The 20,831-nt window shown below is 51.2% G+C and overlaps 1 protein-coding gene across 1 annotated transcript in view; it reads right to left on the bottom strand.

The window, feature by feature from the left end:
- SYT6 (synaptotagmin 6) overlaps positions 1 to 19,121 on the bottom strand; it is a 37,357-nt gene extending 18,236 nt beyond the window's left edge. Inside the window, exon 1 of the mRNA XM_038162736.1 lies at positions 18,747 to 19,121. Within this exon, the coding sequence (XP_038018664.1) occupies positions 18,747 to 18,900 (154 nt within the window). The 5' untranslated portion in view covers positions 18,901 to 19,121. The remainder of the gene's footprint in view (positions 1 to 18,746) is intronic.
- Positions 19,122 to 20,831: the final 1,710 nt, after the last annotated feature.

The following is a 20,831-nucleotide window of genomic DNA, read 5'->3' as shown; positions in this document are numbered from 1 at the left end:
CCCTGGCAGGCTCGGGACACACCTGGGGAGAAAATGGGTGTCTCCATATGGGCAGAGCTGTGAAGTTTTACACCCTGATGCTTAAACTGGCTATAAAATACCATCCTTGGTTTGTTCTGCAGCATCAGCAAACTGCTGAGTCTGAAATCAAGATCTGTACAATTCCATGATGGAAACAAGCTCGGTGCTGTGTGCCTTTTTGCTTCGTGTCACAGCTGCTCAGGCACAGGAATGAAAAAACCCATCTACCAGGGTCCTGGAAGGGGATTGTTATTGTACTATCAGCGCCCACATCTTGTCCAGATGTGCCCATAGGGAATAAAAAGTAAATACCAACACCAAGGAAAAAATAATCACAAGCTGCTGAGGCAGAGAAACCAAACATAGCAGGAGTTTGTACAGAAAGTGCTACACAGCCTCCCTCACTCTGAGCAGCACAGGAGCTGCGTGTGTGCTCTGATGCTCTGAGACACTTTTACCTCATGTGTGCTGAATTTCAGCCTTTTTCTGGAAAGAGCTTCCATGCGTGTGGCTGACGAATCAGGAAAAATGGGAAATGAAGATATATATATACATATGTGTGTGTATAAATATATATATATACACACACATCATCTAGGCTGTGAAATGATTCACAGCACTGCACAAAGAGAAAACACTGGCTATTTTTGCTTCCTTTCCTACAGTGTATTAATTCCCAGATCCTCATCCAGACCAAAACTTTGAGAGCTCAGGATTCCAAGGAATACCAGTCCCTGATGGTGGAGGCAGGATTTGTTCTGGAGGCCAGTCTGCAGCGTCAGGACTGTGGGGAATCCCATCATGGATTGTTTTGACCTCATGGACACTTTCTTGATGGCTGTGTCATTTGTAGTGCCCAGTAAAGCCCCACTCCTTAAACAACCCAAGTGCAAGTCAGGACAGAAAGACAAACAAAAAAAACCCCACCAAAACCTGCAAAAGTTTATATGGAATAAGCATTACCTCTTACCCACCCTATTTATGTCTATTCTTGGACCATAAATGTTTTGTGTGAATTTGAATTCCCTACCTGAGTCCCAAGGAATGGGGGGTGAGCATGAAATGAACTTGAGCAGAAATGGGGAATTCCCCTCTGGGCTGCATCACAGCTGCTCCAAGTGTGAATCCTGCTGTGCTTTACCTTAAACAGGAGCCGTACAGCACCTCCTGTTCCCTTTGATAGTGCACTTCAGTTTTGTAAAGCTGTGATAAGACATTTAATCAGAGAATCACAGGATGGTTTGGGTTGGAAGGAACCTTGTAAATCATCTCATTCCACCCCCTGCCATGGGCAGGGACACCGTCCACCAGACCAGGCTGCCCAGACCCCCATCTAACCTTGCCTTGATGTTAGGGCTGAGAAAAATCTGTGAAATATGAGGAAAGACTAGGTTTTTAATCTTGAATAAATAGCTGAACACAAAAATTATGGGGGAAAAAAAGCCACAATCACAACAAAACAACAAAACAACAAACCCCCCACCCACCACTGGTGAACCATGACAGCAAAGTCTTCAGGAGCACATTTGTACCACCAAATTTTGCTCAGGTCCCTCAAGGAGTGCAGCAGCCACTGCAAATTTGGGATAAGTGAAATCTCCAGGCAGCACCAGACACAAAATATGACATCCACACCCGAAGAAGCCAGCCCTGCACAGTGCCTGAGAGCCATCTGTTGTTCCTGATATCCTGGAGGATTTTGTTTTTCCACTAAATTACTGATCCCAGCAAATCCAGGAGGAGCTCCAGGCAAAGCTCCCTGGCTGCCTGTGGGTTTTTGACTCGAAGGGAAGGGCTGGAAGGGATGGGATGGGAAGGATAAACATCACCCCGAGGTTTTTGCAACTTCTCTTTATCCTCCCAGCCTCCTGTACAGGACATTTATTTTCTGTTGCAGCTCCGAGGTGGAAACACAGATCGCTGCTGGGGGGAATAAACAGGTCCCATCTTACTCAATAATAAATAAGGTTGTACCAGCAGCAGAGCTTCCTCGGAGATTTGCCTAAATGTATTCTCACCAAAGCTGAGAGCACAGAGGTTCCACTTCGCTATCCTTCGAGTTAAATCTTGGAATTGTGCCCAGGAAACTCGGTGTCAAACATTCATAAGAAAACTCAAGAACCTGGACTTTTTGCAAATACCTCTGTGTTGGTACAAAGGAAATCATTGCAATGCAGAATCTCTCACTGCTGGGAATTGCTGCGTGACAGGGAAGATTTTTTAAAGATGTTTCCACCCATTCCAAGGAGTTTTATAGGCTGCATGTCTCTGCCAGCACACCAGGCTCATTAATGGGAGCCATCAGAAATAATCAATTATCCTTTCAGAAAACCTGTTGCCAACTTGAGAAAGATCCTGGTTCCTGTCACTCCTTGCAGGGCTGGCATTCATAATGCATCTGACAGGATTCACAGATACTTTTATGCATGACCTCCTACTCCTTCCTCTGACAGCTGACACAAAGCACGGGTGGAAGGGATCAGGATTTTGCAGACAGTTTTTAAGCATCTGACTGCTTAGAATATTGGGCTGTTTGAAGATGACACTGAATTCTCCAAGACTTTTTTGTGACTTATTAAACTTAAATATCAATTGGACAGAGTTGACCTTCATTGATTTCATGAGCTTTCTCTTATGAATTTGAAAATACCTGTTACTTTCTGAAAAATACCTGGTATTGAAAATGCTACGCTTTAAATGTCCTTTAACTTACAAGAAATTGTAAAAACAAGATAATTCCTCACCTAACAGAAAATGCCCTGGGGCCAGAGGCTGCTTTGGTTTTCCTGGCACGGGTGGAGGTAAGGCCAGTTCTCCCAAAAGGACACCTCAGCCCAGGGGAAGAATGAGCTCCTTGGTTGATATTATCCCCCTTTTTCAAGGTTTCAATGCAAGGTGTGGGGAAGAGAGGGAAAAGAGGGAAAATAGGGGAAAAGAGGGATGTGCCTGCATCCAGCAGGGAGGCAGGGCTCTGTCTAAGGCAGGAACAGCTCAGATCCCCACTGCTCACAAGGGAGATTCACATCATCATTCTGAGCAATGTCCCACCCAGGGAAAAACACGACAAGAATTATGTTTTTGTTCTGTTTCCCTCTTAAAAATTCACAGTTATTTGCCACTTTGTTATCAGGCAAGTGCTGTGGTACAAGTGCAGAGCAGCTCCAGCCATTCCTCACCCCGGTCCCGTGGAACTCAGAGCTGCTCCCTCATCCTCACTCAGTTCCCACAGGAGACACAGGGGAAACTGGAAAATCAGTATTATTACAGCTTGTAATTGAAAAGATAAAGCTTAAAAGAAGGAGGTTACAAACACAAATTAACATGGCTGTTTTCCAGCCTGGCTCCCTCTGGGAGCAAGCGTTGTTTCCCCGAGGAACCTTTGGCTGGAAAATGCTTCTGGCTGCAGGGCAGCAGTGACAGAGCTCTCTCCTTCCTGAGCAACGAGGAGCAGGGATGGGATGGACATGGACACTGACAGGATCCACCCCTGGAAGTGCTCAAAGCCAGACCAAGACTTTGAGCAACCTTGTCTAGTGGGAGGTGTCCCTACCATGGAAGGGATTTGGGACTAGATGATCTTTAAGGTTCATTCCAACCCCTCAACATTCCGTGATTCTGTGATTCTGTGATCTACCTGCTTGAGCTGATGTGTTTAGGATAAGCCATTGAGCTTATGTATTTATTACATTCCTATTTTATAACCCACTTGTTACCAAAACACCACAGAACAGTCCTGAAGCTGACAGCAATGAGGACACCAAGAGCACAAACAAGACTGGCTTCCCTCAACATCACCCAAAACTGATCCTATTTCTCCTTTGACTTGACTTCTTGGTTCGTGTTTTTACTGATTTTGTAACACCCAAGCCCCTTGCTACTGAACGACACCAAAAAGCTCAAAACTGCAACATTTCCAAGGTCACTGCTTCCTACTGCCTTTAAATCAAACACTAACAGCCCAGGGCAGGACGAAGAATCAATGGTTTACAGTTTAAAACTGTGAAGCTAAAAGAAAACTGAGGAAAGGGCAAACACTCCTTGGTTAGTCCAGCTCTTCCCACCACGGTGTCTGTGGATCATAAAGCAGCTCCTCAGCACAACCCCCTTTTTGTTTCATCCTGGATGGGAGCTAATGAAGAGATATGGTCCAGCTGCCTTTCAGCTTGATGTCCCTGCTGACTTCCTAATGCCTAAACCGAGTCACCAAAGGGGATAATTAGCAAAAGTCCAACCCAAAAGCGATTAATAATATGACAAAGTCATGATTAGAGCAGTCTATTAACTGCAAGACAATAGTGGTCTAATTGTGGCAACATTGACTTTTACTGCTGTGAAGTAGCTTGTGCTGTCATTAAAGAGATTCATGGATAACTCCGAGTTTAATGTGCAGAGTTATATTTAATATCCCAAGATGTAATTTAGCTTTCCTTCCACCCACTCCCCACAGAGAAAACACAACATGTTTGATGGCTCTCTCAGCACTCCAGCAGCCATTAGTCATTCCAGCTACCTGTTGCCTTTAAACAAAGTTGGAGTGGCACAAGTGGAAGTTGGAGAGGCTGGAAATTCTCTGTGAGGTGCAGTGTGGGACCAGGGTGATGCCACCAGCCCCCAGGACCTGGCTGTCCCCTTCCTCTCTTGTCACCTGTGAGGGCACAGACATTTCCTCAGGCTCTGGAGACCCTCACCAGGGCGGTGGGGACACTGACCTGACCTTCTGCCACCTTCTACCAGACACAGCCACCAGCCTGACCCTGCCAAGAGCCCAGGGACATCTTCCGTGTCAGAGGTTCTTCCTCCTAAGCTCTCTGGTGATTCATGGAAAATCTGGGCATCAGGGAAAGCCTGGGATCCCTTCAGCTGTAAAAGCAGCTCCTGGCTGTTCTGAGCTGCAGCCTGGGACATGGAACATCCTCCCACAGCCAATGCCCCTGGAAGGGCAGCTCCAGGAGGTGGCAGAGCCCAGAGCAGGGTGATGGTGATCACCTCACTCACGCTGGCTGGGTGACTGCCTCCCCAGTGCCACACAGCAAGCATCACTCACAGCAGCCCAGCGGATACTTGCAGGCTTCTCTGTCCATTTTCTGCTAGGTTTTTCTCTTGCAGGAGTGTTTGTGAGGATATATTGTTCTGTTTCTGCAGGGCTTTGCAGGGAGCACGCACTCAAGTGATGGATTGGTACAAGAGGTGCTGCTGGAGGAGAGCAGCAGCTCTGGGGCTACAACAGACCACGTGAGGCTCCCACCAACTGCTGATCTCATTTTCTCTCAATTGAGGAGCATCAGAAATGTAAGCCTGATTAGCTGAGGGCTGGAAATTGGGCACGGGGGCTGTGGTGGGTCTCAGAGGTGAGGGCAGTGGGGAGCACAGGGCAGCAGCTGCAGAGGAGGAGGAAGGGTTCCATTAAACCCCAGCCACGGAGATGTTTATTTAGCAAAGCTGCTCAGCTTTGGAGGAAGAAACGGGGACTGGATGGAACAGAAATCAAATATTAGAACCCCACAGCAGCATCCAGCAGCACCACAGAGACAAGAAGGAATGTCTCCTTTGGGGACACAGCATGGAGCAAACCCTGAGGGGCAGCAGGGAGGGCAGCAGCAAGCAAAGCCCTTTGCAATAGGGATTCTGGAAAGGAAGCTGGCTGGCTGATAAACCCTGGGATGCTGCACTGGGGGAGAGGTGAGCTGCAGTGCAGCAGTCCTCGGCCAGCGCCTCATCCCCCTCCAAGCCTGCCCTGGCCTCAGGAACGGTAGCAGAGCAAATGGCACAGATCAGACTGTCCCTGTCACCTCCACAGCCCCAGTTCCTGCCGCAGCAGGCTCTGTGTTCCCAGAGCTCACAGGGGAAGCACAGGGCGTGGCAGTGACAGGGAAGCACTGCAAGCCCACTCCCTAATTGTCCCTCTTTGCTGGGGTGGTGTCCAGTGTGCCAGTCCCCTACCGATAGCTTTGTTGTCACATTTCAGGCCCCCTCACTGCCATTTGGCTGCCATTTGAAACTTCATCAAGCTCTTGATTTGCTGGTGGTGTTCTCCAGGCAGGCAGGAGCTACAGGAATATGCCCTGAAATATTCCTGAGCTAGACGAGTCATTAGGAGCTGTCACTTCAAAGTCTGGCTGCCGTCAATTGGCTCTTCACAGGCAGCCTGGCAGCAGGAGCTGCTGCTCCAACAGCACAGAGCTGGGTCCTGGCGAGGGGGAAATATTCCATCAGCTTCTCAGCAGATCACAGAATCACAGAATCACAGAATAATGAGGTTGGAAGAGACCTCTGAGATCATCGAGTCCAACCTATGCCCTAACACCTCAACTAGACCATAGCACCAAGTGCCACATCCAGTCTTTTTTTAAACACATCCAGAGATGGTGATTCTACCACCTTCATGGGAAGAGCATTCCAGTACTTTATTATTCTTTTGATGAAAAACTTTTTTTCTAATATCTGACCTATACCTTCCTGATGTAGCTGGAGGCTGTGTCCTCTTGTTCTGTCAGCTGCTGCCCCGTGGAAGAGACCGACCCCACCTGTCTACAGCCTCCCTTCAGGACGTTGTAGAGAGCAGTAAGGTCAGATGTTAAAGGGCCAGGTCAGGACACAATTCTGGGTGGGGCAGAGCTCCTGCTGCCCCTCAGACGTTCTCTCATGCTGTGGGAGGTGGGAAGGGCTGCAGAGCCCCCCTGCAGCAGCGCACCCGAGCCCGTGGATCACTGCGGGTCCCAGGGTCACAAACATGGCTTTTTAGGCCCTCACAGCTTCTGCTGTGCAGGGAGTGGTGGCAGCAGCAGGAGCAGGTGGCAGCTGTGGGCAGCGCAGAGCAGGCAGAGCCCTGCTGCTGCTCAGGCTCCCCCAGGGAGCCCAGCCCAGGGCAGCGCTGCACCCCAGGGTCTGGGGGAGAGGGAGATGAAATCAGGAGTGCTTGGCACCATGACCATCCAGAACAAAGCGCAGAATCACAGAATTACAGAATACCCTGAGCTGGAAGGGACCCACAAGGATCATCCAGTCCATCCCCTGCCCCTCACAGACACCCCCAAATCCCACCCTGGGCATCCCTGGCAGCGCTGTCCAAACACCCCTGGAGCTCAGGCAGCCTCAGGGCTGTCCCCATTCCCTGGGCAGCCTGGGCAGTGCCAGCACCCTCTGGGGGAAGAACCTTTCCCTGATCTCCAACCTAAACCTACCCTGGCACAGCTCCAGCTCTTCCCTCAGGTCCTCTTCCTGCTCACAAACCAGGTTGTTTTATTCTCTTGGCAGTGAAAGTAAAAAACCACTGATTGTTCCTCTCAGCTGGCCAGGGCTGCACAATGGTATGAAACACCCAGGGAGACCCTGACAGACCATCCCCCCAAGCCCAGCACAATCCAGCACCACAGGACAGGTTTCTCCAGGCGAAGGCAGCCAGTCCCAGCTGCTCTGGACATGGCCAAGCCTTGTTTTGTTATTCCATACCACAGGGAATGGGACTGAAAACAAGTTCTCACAGTTTGCTGAGCACTTTCACACTCAGCTCATCACACAGAGATGAGTGCAAAAGGCTCCTCTCAAAGCAGAGGGCTGGGGATGCTGAGGAGGGGGATGTTCTGAGAGGAGGCATTCAGAGAATTGTAGAACCATGGACTGGTTTGGGTTGGAAAAACCTGCACTTTAAAGCTCATCTCCTTCCACCTCCTGCCATGGGCAGGAACACCTTCCACCCTCCAGGTTGCTCCAGGCCCCATCCAGCCAGTCTTCCTGGAAGCTGAAATGAGATTCTTCCTGTTGCTGTGCTTCCCCAGTCCTTGGACACTGAGTCCTGCACTATCAGCTCCCACCAGCTTCCTCCTGCCAGCACAGGCTCCCCAGGAACCCCGAGAGAGCTCCTCATCTCCTGCACACACTCAGCCATGAAATGGATCCTGGGAAGGTCAGGCCAGGAATGCTCCAACTGGCTGTGCCAAAGTTTCAGTCAGACAGCAAAAAACTTCTTAAAAATTAATTTGCTGCTACCACAGGGTTCCTGCCATGCAAGAGCTTATCAGAATGCAAACTATAAGCTTCAAAGGGGAGGATGAATCAGAAGCTATTTTGAGAGTAATTATATAAGACTATAAAACTCAAACCATCTCATTATTTCACGTTGAGGATGGAGACAACCCTTCATATGGAGACCTCGCAGGGATCCAGTGCTTCCAGTGGCTGATCCATGGCCCAGGAGCAAGGAGCAGCCTCAGCCCTCCCAGCCAGGCAGAACTTGCTTCACTGAGCAAGGCCAGGGCTTTCCTCACCACCGGCTGTGTTTCTTGTGGGGATGTGGTTCTGCAGCTGGGAAATGAACTGGAACAGGAGACAGCTTCATCCAAAGTGTTTTCCTTTAACTGCTGCATAATTTAGAATATCCTGAGTTGGAAGGGACCCACAAGGATCATCCAGTCCAGCCCTGCATAGACACCCCAAAATCCCACCCTGGGCATCCCTGGCAGCACTGTCCAAACTTTCCTGGAGCTCAGGCAGCCTCAGGGCTGTCCCCATTCCCTGGGCAGCCTGGGCAGTGCCAGCACCCTCTGGGGGAAGAACTTTTCCCAAAATCCAACCTAAACCTACCCTGGCACAGCTCCAGCCCTTCCCTCGGGTGCTGTCAGTGGTCACAGAGAGCAGAGATTTCTCTGAGAATTTGCTGTCCTGGATAAGCAGCTCTCAGCTCGTTAGTGCAAAAACTTGCAAATTCCCCAATTTTATAAACTCCAAGTTTTAATGAAGGAGAAAATGCTTAAACCATAAATCTGCACATGGAATAAAGCTCTATTCCAACATCCCCAGCCACAGCCTCGAGGCTTTCCCACGTCATCCTGGAGCCTGGGGCACCTCACAGCTGGGAGAGGATGAGCTCCTGGGACACCCCCGAGCTGTCACCTGCACTGTGCCCTGCCTGTAAGCAGCAAAGAGAGTTGTTTCTATCCTTGCCTACTTATCCAGGCTGCAGCTGAAGCTCCCGCTGTGTGCTATAGATACCTATTCTAATACTGGCTTTTTGCAACTATTAAAATGGATTTTGTATGTGTAATATTAAAGTAACTTTGTTATGAAGATACGGTTTTTGTTTCTGTTGTTAATTAAGCTTGGTGAAATAGCTGAGATAAGTGTGCTTGTGTTAAAATGCCTGCTTGGATGGGATAACATCCAATGAACCTGTACAGATCTGCCAACCATCAGCACTCACTGAAGGCAGTGAGGATCAAGGCCCAAAAACTGGAGGTGATAAGAATGGACTAAAACCACAACCAAAAAATGCACGTGCTCTAAAAAGGTGCATCCAAGGAGGAGCCAGGCTAAACAATTCTTGGAGAAAATTAGTTTGGGGGAAAGTTTACTCTGCATAAGGGTCTATGAATATGCAACAGGCTGGTGTAAGGGAGAAGGGATTTAAGGGGTATCCCCAAAGATAACAGGGTGCTCTTGGCTGAGTGCCAACCCTAATAGCCTTTGCTCTGTGGTCCTCATCTCCTATTGTCCTTTATTAAACTTTTTTCATTTTCACAGGAGAGTGAAGGTGTTTTTCATGTGTGTCTTGGCCCAGAGGAGGCAGCACAGAGATGTTGCTGTGGGTGACGCCGGCCCCATCCCCTCTGCACTCTGTCCCTGGTCCCTGGGTGGGGATTGTCACACCTCATGGGCTGATTAAAGAAGTGCATTAAACAGAGAAAAGACACTGTCACACCCTTTGTCTCTTCAGTTCGTGGTTTGGTCCTTCCTTCACCAGGGAACAGACAGCACTCTCAGGCATGGGAGTGGGAGCTGCTCCAGGCCCCAGGGGAGTTTAAAAACCAGAGGGAAATCTGAACAGAGTAATTCAGAGGGACATATCAAAGGTGGTTTTCAAATGCAGAGTCAACTGTGAGGCACTTCACGTCCCTATATGAATATGTAACCAAAGAAAGGAAAAATAAATCAACACTAACAAATCCCAGAATCACTAAGGTTGGAAAATGTCCCTAAGATCATTGAGTCCAACCAAATGGAAGTGAAGAATGCACCAAAGAAAGGGATGTGAGGTGAGATGAGTTGGTGGCCTGGAGCTTGTGCTTTTCCCACTGAAATAGAAGGGAGAAAGAGTTAATTGCCCAAAAAGGCAAAAATCCTGACTAGCTGAGGAGCACTGCGTGGCTCTCCAGGCAGGAGGAACCTCCAGCGTGGCAGCCAGAACAGAGCTCTGAAACCCCACAGAAGCTGCATCTCTGCAGGGCTGCAAGTCCAAACCTGAGTATCCAACGTCCCAGATTCCCTCCTGGACCCTGACTCTGCCCGTGGACAGCCCTCAGCCCATCCTCAGCTCCATCTCCCCGCATGGACCTGGAGACAAAACTCCCCTCTCCCACCACCAGCCACAAACCCCCTGGTGCCTGTGGGCTTCACACAGTGCTGAGACATCAGGGCCAAGAACCGACCCCCAGTGAAGTGGCTGGGCTGGAGGAGCCCCATCAGAGGCTCCTGAAGACAAAAAAATGTTGGTTTTCTGCCATTATTGACTGATTTGGGCTTTCCCTCCAGGCTGCAGATTTGTCACTGAAACTTCTGCTGGCATGTGCAACCCAAAGGGGAACTTTGTGCTGTCAGAAACGCAGCATTTCTGTTATCAAAAGTGACAAAAAAAGAGAAAAAAACTTTTCCAAGCCGAAGGAAACATTCCCTGGTGATTTATGTCACTTTGTGACTTAATCTGCTGCTCTCTAGAGCATTATAAATGTGATAGGAAGAGTTGTCATTGCTTTCTGCCTAACTGATGACAAGCTAATGAACTATTATAAGCCACAGTGAATGCAATTATGGCACAAGGCTGTGTGCTAATCCCATGACATTTTATCACAATATGCTGTAGCAACATCTGTAAACAACTCAGTGGTGCTGAACACACACAGTGGCCAGGGCTGGGGTTAAATCCCTGCTGAGCATCCTCATCCCCCGGGCTGGGAGCCTGCACAGGCTGAGCCCTGTGTGCCAGGGGAGCCTGGCTGAGGCTGCTCAGCACGGGGGAAGCCTCTGATCCAGAGCTGGAGCTGAGCAGAGCCAGGCAGAGAGGAAACCACGGGAATCCAGACTCTTCTGGGATGCAGAAATTCAACTGCGTTTCAGGATGCAAAACAGAACAAGTAAAAGCTTTTCAATCTCTCTCCGTCTCCCTTGAGCAACCAAAAAACCCTGGGTCTTGAAATTTCCTTTTAAAAACTTGATCAAAGCTGTGTCTGCTGTGAGACATCAGCAAGGCTCAGCAGTGCCTCTGTGCCCAGACTCTCCACCCTGGAGCTGCCACCTCGCTGCCCCTCGCTTCCTACAGTGGGATCCAGTTTTGGGGAAAGCCTTCCCTGTGTCTCCTTCTCAGACCCCATTTTGGCTCAAAACCCCACTAAAACCGGACTGCCTTGAAAAGATCTCAGGGTAAAGCTTGACAGGGAGCAGAACTGGGGTCTCTCCCCATCCCAGTGCTGGAAGTCTCCCACCCTGGGATCCAGGCTCCACAAGAGGACATAGCCTGGGAACCCCAAAATCCTCAGCCAGGGTGGGCAGAAACCCCAAGCTTGGGACAAGGCAGCCCTGAAAGGCTTCCCAGAGGCCTTCCTGAGTGCTCCCTGCCCAGGACACAGAGCCCCTCCAGCACCAGGGGCTCCTTGAGCTCCTGAGACATTGTGGATGAGTTTATTGCCTGGACCTGCCCCATGGGACACCCAAAACTGGAGGTGCAGGATTCTTCCAGAACTGCCCTGGCTCCAGGTACTGCAAAGGCTGGGTGATGCCCAGCCTGGTGCCCTGGAGCTGCCAGCTGGAGCCACCTAGACCCAAACCAGCCACACAAGCCCACAGCGGTCCCTCTTGCTGTGTGCCTCTCAGCCAGCACAGAATGGGCAGAGCAGCAGTGGCAGAGCCAGAGCTGGGTTCAGGTGGAGCAGCCGGGCAGGACTCGCCTGCCTGGAGCCCCTGCAGGGTACGGGGACCCCACACTGAAATGCAGAGGTTTGGAACAGAGCATTTCTTTGTTCAGGCTGCTCTGAGTGAGGAAGGAACTTCCTCCCCATGGCTCTGCTCCTGCCATCAGCAGCTGCTGCTGCTGCTTGGAGCAAAGACATGGATCTTGAACCTCTCCAGTGTGCTGCAGTGTGCAGGCTGGGCTGCCTGATCCTTCTCATTGATTAAATGGATTCTGAGATGCCCTTTTCCAACAGCTCCTACCACTCCATCCCCTGCAGCTCACAATCCTTCCAGCATGAGCATTTTGACCAGAGCTCAGATTCAGAGCTGGGATCAAACAACTCTGAGTAAACGCTCACCAGCATCTAGGAGATGAAGTGCTGCATCTGGAGAGAGAAACTGAGGAGGTGGCACCTCACACCGTGCCACACAGCTGTATTCATTTCTTTGCAGCAGCTACAAACGCACAGAAAATCAGATTATTACAACACCAGGGGCTAGAATTCCTGGGCAATCATTATTCCAAACGGTCCGGGGCCGTGTGCCTCAAGGATGGTTTGGAGAGGGCTGGTGTGAAGGGAGCTCCTGGCATGCTGCCTTCAGGCTTCGCTGCACAGTTTGCTGTGATGTTGTCAAACATGAACCTGCTACAGCACAACAAACTGAACTAAACAGAGAGACACCCTCAGCCAGCAGCTGCGGCTCTGCCGCGCGCAGGGCTCCCCGCAGGAGAACTTTCTTTTTTCCCCCAGGCAGGGAAAATGTACATTTAATCGACAACCACTCCAAAAACTCCCTCCCTGACCCTCCAGGATGCCATTTTGCAAGGTACAAATATAATTAAAGACAATACATGGCAGAGGGACTTAATTGCATCTCTCCCCAACAACTGCCAGGGTGATTGCTCTGTCAAGGAGTCCGCTGGATGGAAACACTCACAGACAAGATCCCTGATTTTCCAACATGCAGATGGGAAGGGGAAATATAGATTGGGGTCTTTGAAAGAGAAACAGCAAATATTAAAGGTAGAAAAAGCTGCCTAACCAAAATGAGACAGAAACCTGGCGTCCTGAGAAAGAATATTCGATTGTAGCTGGAATGTGAGCAGTGAGAAGAAACAGTTATGAAAAACAAGGGTAGCTGAGGCTACAGTTAAATAAAACAATTGGATCAGACACGAGCCCCATTCTGGGTCTGGTTTATCCCTGCACAATGAACACACGCATGGGAGAGGATCCGGCTGCCAGGAGCACAGGGCGAGTGCAGCAACTCCAGCACAGCCAGGATGCCAAGCAACAAACACCTGCAAACCCAGAAACACCAAGCACCTTCCCGGAGTCATCCCAAAAAGCCGCGGGGAAGATCGGGCTGTGCCCTGGTTTGAACCAGCTCAAAGCACACGCTGCCTCTCAGCGCAACGCCGGAGGAATTCTGAGAGCCGGGGGAAAATGTTTCAACGGCAAAGGCGTTTTGCTGAAATTATTTTCATTTAAATTACGAAAACACGCTTCGTGATATGAAAAGAAAAGGCAAAGAATGATTAAAGTAACTTGAGAAACGTGGACTTACCGGAGCGGCGGCAGCTCCTCAGCGCGGTCCCTGCTCGCGCATCAATTAGCGGCGGCAGCAATCCCGCTGCTGTTTCTATGGAGTTGGGGATGCTGAGCCCTGACTATGCATGAGCTGCTGCAGCTGCATCGGAGCAGGATCCACAAACACCAGCAGCCGCCCCGCTCCGCCTCGGGAATGAAGCGAGCAGCGGCGATTAGGCGGCCGCAAAGCTGCGCCTATGCAGAGAGAGAGGGGCTCGCGGAACACGCACACTCCACTCAGCTCCAGAGGGGCTTTTCATTTGCCAGGACCATCACAGAGCATAGCCAGAGGCAGCTGGAGAGCCACGGATCCGCACACAGTACACGAGCAGAGCCACATGTCTGGAGACGGGCGATTTAATCCGCTTTTTCCTCGATTTACTCGGCCGGGTTCAACCTTATTTCAACACGGTTTTACAAACCTTCCTCTGGCAGCAAGGTTTGAACCTGATACCTCCAGGATGCCAGCCTGGTTTAGTCGGGCTAAAGAGCAAATCTGCTGCACGTAGCTCTGGCTGGCTCTTTCCTGGGAGGAAAGGCAAGATCCATTTTGCGAGCGCATTACTCTGTGATAAAAAAGATATTTGCCTCCAGGAGCTGCTCCTCGCCTGCTGGGCCTCTGGAAACTCAAGCTTCAGTGATTAATATTAGCTTTGCCTGGGTGGCTTGGAGCATGTTTACTGTTATATTGACTTAAAATACACTTGAATGGCAATTCAGAAAAGTGTGTTATTGTGCCTAGTGAGTAAATTCAAGGCATGCCCATATTTCACAGGTAGTGGCTGAAGGCATCCCATAACCATGAATGAGGGTGTCATCAGTTCTCCCATTAGTCAAGCTAATCTATCAGGGAATAGGTGGTATTTTTTTCCCCAGAAAATACTCCAGAACCAATTTCTCTATAAAAAAATTATCTTTCTGCACCAACGTTCCCGTGATGAAATATCCTCTATTGCCCAGAAATTCCCCCCATTTTTCTGCCTGCAGCAAGAACACTTCTGTGCTTGGTTTAACATTTTAATAGTCTTTGCCAAGTGCCAGGAGGGTGTTCAGCGCTGTACAAGCTGTACTGCCTGCACCAGCACCTTCAAAAAGAGCAGTTCACACAGGGGGCAAAGCAGTAATGTGCTCTGAATTATTGGGGGCTGGAACCCAGGCAGGCTGACACCGTGTGCTGGGGAGCACAGATTGCCAGGAGGCCTCTCTGACTCTGTGCCTCCCCCAGCTGTCCTGTTCCCTCCTCTCGCCCCAGCCTTCTCCTCCTGCAGCAGGAAAGCACAGGAGCATTTTGCTGGGGTGGATCAGTGGGTGAAAGAGGGTTTGAGGAGGGGTCTCACCACGCTGAGATGAGCGGGCTCTGCTGGGGACAACCTGCAGCCCCTCTGCACATCAGCCTCTGCCTCCTGCCCTGGCTCCCCTGGGCAGCAAAGCTTTGTACAAATGGATCACTAAGGCAAAGAACGCCCCCAGCTTGGCCAACTTCGGTTGTTTATAGAAAGCCTCAACACAGAAGCGCTGAAGGTAGAAATCAAACCCAGAGGTTTTCTCCTGGATGTGCTTTGATCCCAGGATAAATTCCTTCCCGTACCCAGGCGCTGTCCTTTAAATCAACATCACCAGATGCTGGTTCCAGTCACAGAATCATGGAATCCCAGACTGGTTTGGGTGGGAAGGAGCTTGAAGATCATCCAGTCCCACCCCTGCCATGACAGGGGCACCTTTCACTGTCCCAGGTGGCTCCTTGCCCTGTCCAGCCTGGCCTTGGGCACTGCCAGGGATTCAGGGGCAGCCAGAGCTTCTCTGTGCAGTGCCAGGGCCTTGCCATCCTCACAGGGAAGAATTCCTTCCCAATATCCCAGCGAAACCCACTCTTTTCAGTAACTCTCATCAGCCCTGCAGGAACATTTCAGAAGGAGTCAAGCTTCCCCTTTCCCCCCCAGGATCTCCTGGGGTGGGCTGGCAGCCTCTGTCCCAGCCATGCTCTGTGAAGCAGGACCCAGCTCAGGGGGGCTCAGAGGAGGCTGTGGGGAACCACAGAGCCTCCTGAGCTGGGAGGGACCCAGCAGGACCACCAAAGCCCAGTTCCTGGGCCTGCACAGCACCCTGTGTCCCAAAGAGCCTGCTGCAGCTCCACTCCCACAGGCAGAGAGGATGGGAAGAGGGGACAGATCGCTGTCCCCACAGTCCTGTGGGACCCTGACTCCCCTGCTCCACAGCCAAGGACTTTGCCCTTCAGTACAGCTGCGCCTCAAACCCTCTCAGCGACACCCAAGAGCTCTCACTGCCCCTCCAGGGCACAGAAGGGATGAGCCCATCCTCCTAAAGGCCATCACCTGTGGTAAACGCTGTCCCCACAGCCCGGGTGGCACTGCCAGCATTCCTGCCCGGCAGCTGAGGCCTGGCAGGGAAGAGAGCGATCAGATGGAGGCAGCTCCGGGGGAGGACTGGAGACAGGCACAACAAAGGGATGCTGCAGCTCGCTCCATCTCGGGCCAGCCGGGAGATCAGCTCCATTCCTGGCACTGCCACGGGCCCAGCTGCAGGGAGAGCTCCCCGTCAGAGCCCCCCTGACAGCGGCACCAAAACCTTCCCCGGCCAAACTCCTGATTTTTCTGACAGGTTTGGCTGCGGGCGAGGCAGCAGCCTGCAATCCTCCTCTGTTGGGTGTGCACAGGGAAATGCTGCAGCTCGGCTGCTCTTGTTGGCTGCGAGGAGGAGATTCAGCTGTTACATAACCAGGGAGTAGAGGTGCATCCACTCCATCCACAGCAGCCCTTCAGCCACTCAGACCAGAATGGTTTAAAAAAAAAAAAATTAAATCATGGCACAAAAACTTACTGTTACATAAACGATACAGTAATATTTTTATATTCACAGGTTTTTTCCACTCTTGGACACAGTTCTAGAAGGCTGATGATACCTGGCTCCACACATTCCCTGAGGACACTGCTCCCCATCCACGCATGAAACAGCAGAAAAGACCAAGCTGCCCCTGTGCTGAGCTGTGCAGGAGCAGCCTGGCTCCAGCTTTGGCAGTGCTTCCTTCAACCTGAACTCCAGCAGGACACCCCACGAGCCGAGCTGATCCAGCCAGCAGTTAATAGATTTATCCAGGAGGCAACAAACTGCCCGAGAAGCCGGACACTCCACATGAAGATGACAAACACGGGCAGTTTGACTCCAGGAAATTTGGCGTTTGGCTGCTGGGGCCGTGCTGCCCGCATGGGGACACTCCAGCAGGAGCCGGGGCTCCTCTGCCCTGCTCCCGACACAGCACCTGCCTGGTGCCATCTGCTCACCTCCACGCAGCCCCACCTTCCCCTGCCTGCCTTTGTGAGCACAGGTTTGCTGGGTCTGAACCCGGGACTGCAGCCAGCCCAGAGCAAATCTGCTCCACGTGAGGCCTCAGGATAAAATGGACAAAGCATCAATGTAGATAATTAGATAAACATCCAGACACTGATGGGGAAGGCATCGTACCTCTGTGACCGTGTTAGTAAACACTTGATGCAAACAGATTTTTTTCCCCCTTGCTGGAGGAGCTTTACAGCCAGGAACTGAGAAATATTGGTACATGTCAGGCCCAAACTGTGTCCTCTGTGCTGTCTAGACATAAAAATGGGCCCAGTCGTGCAGAGCAGAGACAACAGCCCTGGCTGCTCGTGCAGCCAGCCCAGCACAGCTCGCCTGGGGCACTGGGGCTGAGCACAGCTCAGAGCACAGCTCAGAGCACACAGACATTCCCCCTGCTAAGGGCAGATGATGATGATGATGATGATGATGATGATGTGATCCCGACATGAACACGAGGTCCTGGACAGGCTGCACAAACAAATGCAGATCTGTCATGTCAGGGTGGACAGAACAAGAGCAGTGCAGAGTATTTCTGCTGCAGAGTCAGGAAAATGTTAATTTTAGTGCAAGGTAAAGAATCCCAAACTGATGCAATAAGTTTGCAAGCTGTTTGCTCTGTTTGCAATAGCTGCACGGGATGTGATGTGTGAGGACACAACCAGCCCTGGTAAGAGGCCCCCAGAACAGGCAGGTATAAACCAAACCCATTTTAAGAAGAGAATTAAGTTACAGGCAAAGTGGACCGTGGAAGGAGGGTGTTTGCCTGGAGCTATCAGCAAAGCAGTGCTGGAAGCAGCTCTGCAAACCAAGGGCTGGCAGAATCCTGGTGCCCTGTGCCCTGGGGTTGCCAGCTGCACCCCAGCACGAGATCCTGGCAGAGAGGGGCAGGAGAGAGGGAGGGAAGGTGACACAGAAAGCCTTGGACAAGGATTGATGGGCAGCTGTGCTGCACAATGTGCTCAGCAGACAAGGAGAGGTTGTGAAAACTCATGGTGTAAAAAACACTATGAAATCCACTGGATTTACAGATCACTGCCCACAGGAACCTCGGAAGAAGCCCTCTATGAAAATGTTGGAATACTAAACAAACAACTTTGAGCAGGTTACCAATAATCGTAAAAGCTATGAGATTTGGGGTTTTGCTCCTCAGCACATGAGCCTGGGTTCCACCTGCCCCTGCCAATGTCATCGGAAGTGACAGCAGGAGATCTCTGGAGTGAGCAGCTGTGAGAACGGGTGGAGGGAAAATTCCCCACTTTGCAACACGGAGCTGTCCCTCTGCTCCTAGAGCAGAATTCCTGCTCCTGACTCATCCCTGGCACATCAGAGTCCCTCCCTGGTCCTACAACCTGACCAGGAACAACTCAGGCAATTCTCAGGGACGGCAGAACACACACATGAAAGCACACCAAGATCCCTTACTGACGAACAGAAATCCATGCAATCCATGGGATTCCCTCCATTTCTCAAACCCCAGTCAGTTCCTGCCATCCCAGTCCTTCAGTAGGCTCTTTACTGCTTTTTGTTGGTTTGGTTTTGTTTCATACAGGATAGGAGTCTGTGTTTTTGGAAAAGGAACTTTCCCAGGAACTTTATCTCGGGAGCTTTATCCCAGCTGTTCCCCCGTGCAGTCACACCGTTCCACATCAACAGGTGAGGTAGGACTTGACCCAAAACTTCACCATGGAACATGTGGAAAGGGAAGGAACCCTCCCAGAGGGGTGCCAGGACCAACCCCTGGATCTTACACAGGGCTCCCAAACATTTTCCTCCCCTGTAGGGGATGGATGTCCCTCCTGCCTTCCACGAGCACCCTCCAGCAGACGGGAGCAGGGGCCGTACCTGGCTCGGAGATAATCAGGCTCTGGTCAGAAGGCAGCAGGAGGAACTCCCTGCAGGTGTCCAGGTCCAAGCTGGGCAGGCTTTTCTTCTGGCACAGCTCGGTGAGGATGCTGATGGCCCTGCGACAGCGGCCATCCTCCCTGGGACCGCTCATCGCCCCGTCCGCATCCTCCGCTCCCTCTGCTCTCTAGGAAACTCTCACCGGGAGGAGAGCCTGGGCTCGGGGCTCATCACAGCAGCAGCTTCACTCCAGTTCCATCCTCTGGTGTGGCAGCACCTGCTGGGACACGCGGAGCTGCCCCAGGGCCGCTGCTCGGAGCCGGAGCCCGCAGCCCCCGGCGCTCCCGGTGCCTCATCGCCTCTGAGATCACAGCTCTGTTTACTGCCAAGGCTGCTCCAGACAAAGAACCTCCTACCAAACTCAGTTTCGTGCCCTCCACACGAGACGCATTAAAGCTGCAGCCCAGATAATTCCTTTTAACCCTTTCGCTGCTGCCCTCTCTCCAGGTGCGGAGTTTGGAGTCCCAACCCTGGATTTGGCAAATTAAAATGAGTGGTGGAACCTCCTGGCCGAGGACAGCACATCAGCAGAGAGCAGGAACCAGAGGGCTCCCACAAACACTGCACAAACTACTCACAACTGCCAAAGGCAGCAGAAGAAAAGCTGCAGGGTTTATGGATTTGTTTGTGCTGTCCTAACACACCAGGCTGCAGGTGGCAACAGAGATTGAGGACGCCATTCCAGTTCATAATTAGATTTTTTTTCTTTTTTACTTTTCTGCAGTATTTTTTTATTCCTGTTGCAATTTAGCAGGCAGGTCATGCCACGCGACAGAGCATATATTTGACAGGCAATTGTGGAGCAGGCAATTAAAATTATGTACAGCAGGATGACTTCTTGCAGCTTGTACAAACCTAATGAGCATTGTGGAGAGCCAGGGCTGAGGCTGCACAGGTCCCTCGGCCCCACAGCACAGCAGGGCATGCTCAGATGGTGTTTGTGTTTTTGTTAATGACCTGGAGCACTGTGTAATGCTGGAGTAATGCTGGAGCACTGGGAGCTGTCACAGCAGAGTGTTCCAGGGGTGGCACCAGCACCCAGGACAGCACAGGCTGCCCTGGGCACAGAACCTTCTCCTTCTCCACATCCCATTCCCAGGCTGGACAATTCCTCCAGCTCTTGGGCTGCTGTGACACAGAGGGTCTGGGTGGCACCTGAGGAGCACCAAGGCATTGCCCAACACTCCTGGAAAGCTGCATCAGGGCCCGTTTGGCCACCCTGGTCCCTGCTTGGCCAGACCAAGGTTTTTTGGACATGTCACCAGCATTTCCCTGCTGTCCCCATGTGGCACCTGTGTCTGGCAGAGCCAAGCTCTGCTCCTCCCAAAAACTTCTGTTGCCAGGACAACGTGAGTGAAACCTTTTATTAACCCAGTGGCTGGTCACAAAGAGAGACTTTTAGACACCAGCCTGGCCCGTGCTCCATGAGCTGCTGCTGGGGACAGGCTGAGGCAGAACTGCACCCTGAGAACTCTTCCTGAAGGTGTTTGTCACCTGGCACCTGCAGCCAGCACCAGCAGCCCCAAAGGTCTGTGTTTAACTGGGGAGAGATTCAGACACTGGGAGCTGAACCAGAAACTTCCCAGAGATGAAGCTCAGGTAGAGTTTGCTTTACGTTTAGATGTAAACTCCCTAAAGCCACACACTCATTTATTTTTTTAAGAAACTCGAGGCTCAAATGATGCCTCAAACCTGAGGTTTGGGTCCATACAACATCTGCTTGGCTGGGGAGGGAACAGCTCCTCTTCTCTGCTCCTCCTTTCACTGCCTGCCCTGGGGCATTTGTGTCCCAGAGTCCCAAAACCAAAGGATTTGTACCCAAGGGGATGCCATGAGCCCCAGGCATCACATCATGTCTCCAGCACAGCAACAGTTTCTGCCTGAGCCACCAAAACCAGCACTGAGAGAGGAGTTCCTGGAATATATCAGTCAAGTCTTGCATTTGAAATTTGAATTTATCTTGAAGAGGTTTCAACAGACAAAAAAAACCACCACAGCTAAACTCTTTGGAAAAGGTTAATGCCC

This window comes from Motacilla alba, chromosome 26 (genome assembly GCF_015832195.1).
Source record: "Motacilla alba alba isolate MOTALB_02 chromosome 26, Motacilla_alba_V1.0_pri, whole genome shotgun sequence".
Taxonomy (NCBI): Eukaryota; Metazoa; Chordata; class Aves; order Passeriformes; family Motacillidae; genus Motacilla; species Motacilla alba.
Note: the sequence above shows the minus strand (reverse complement) of the source record. Positions and strands in the feature narration are given on the sequence as shown.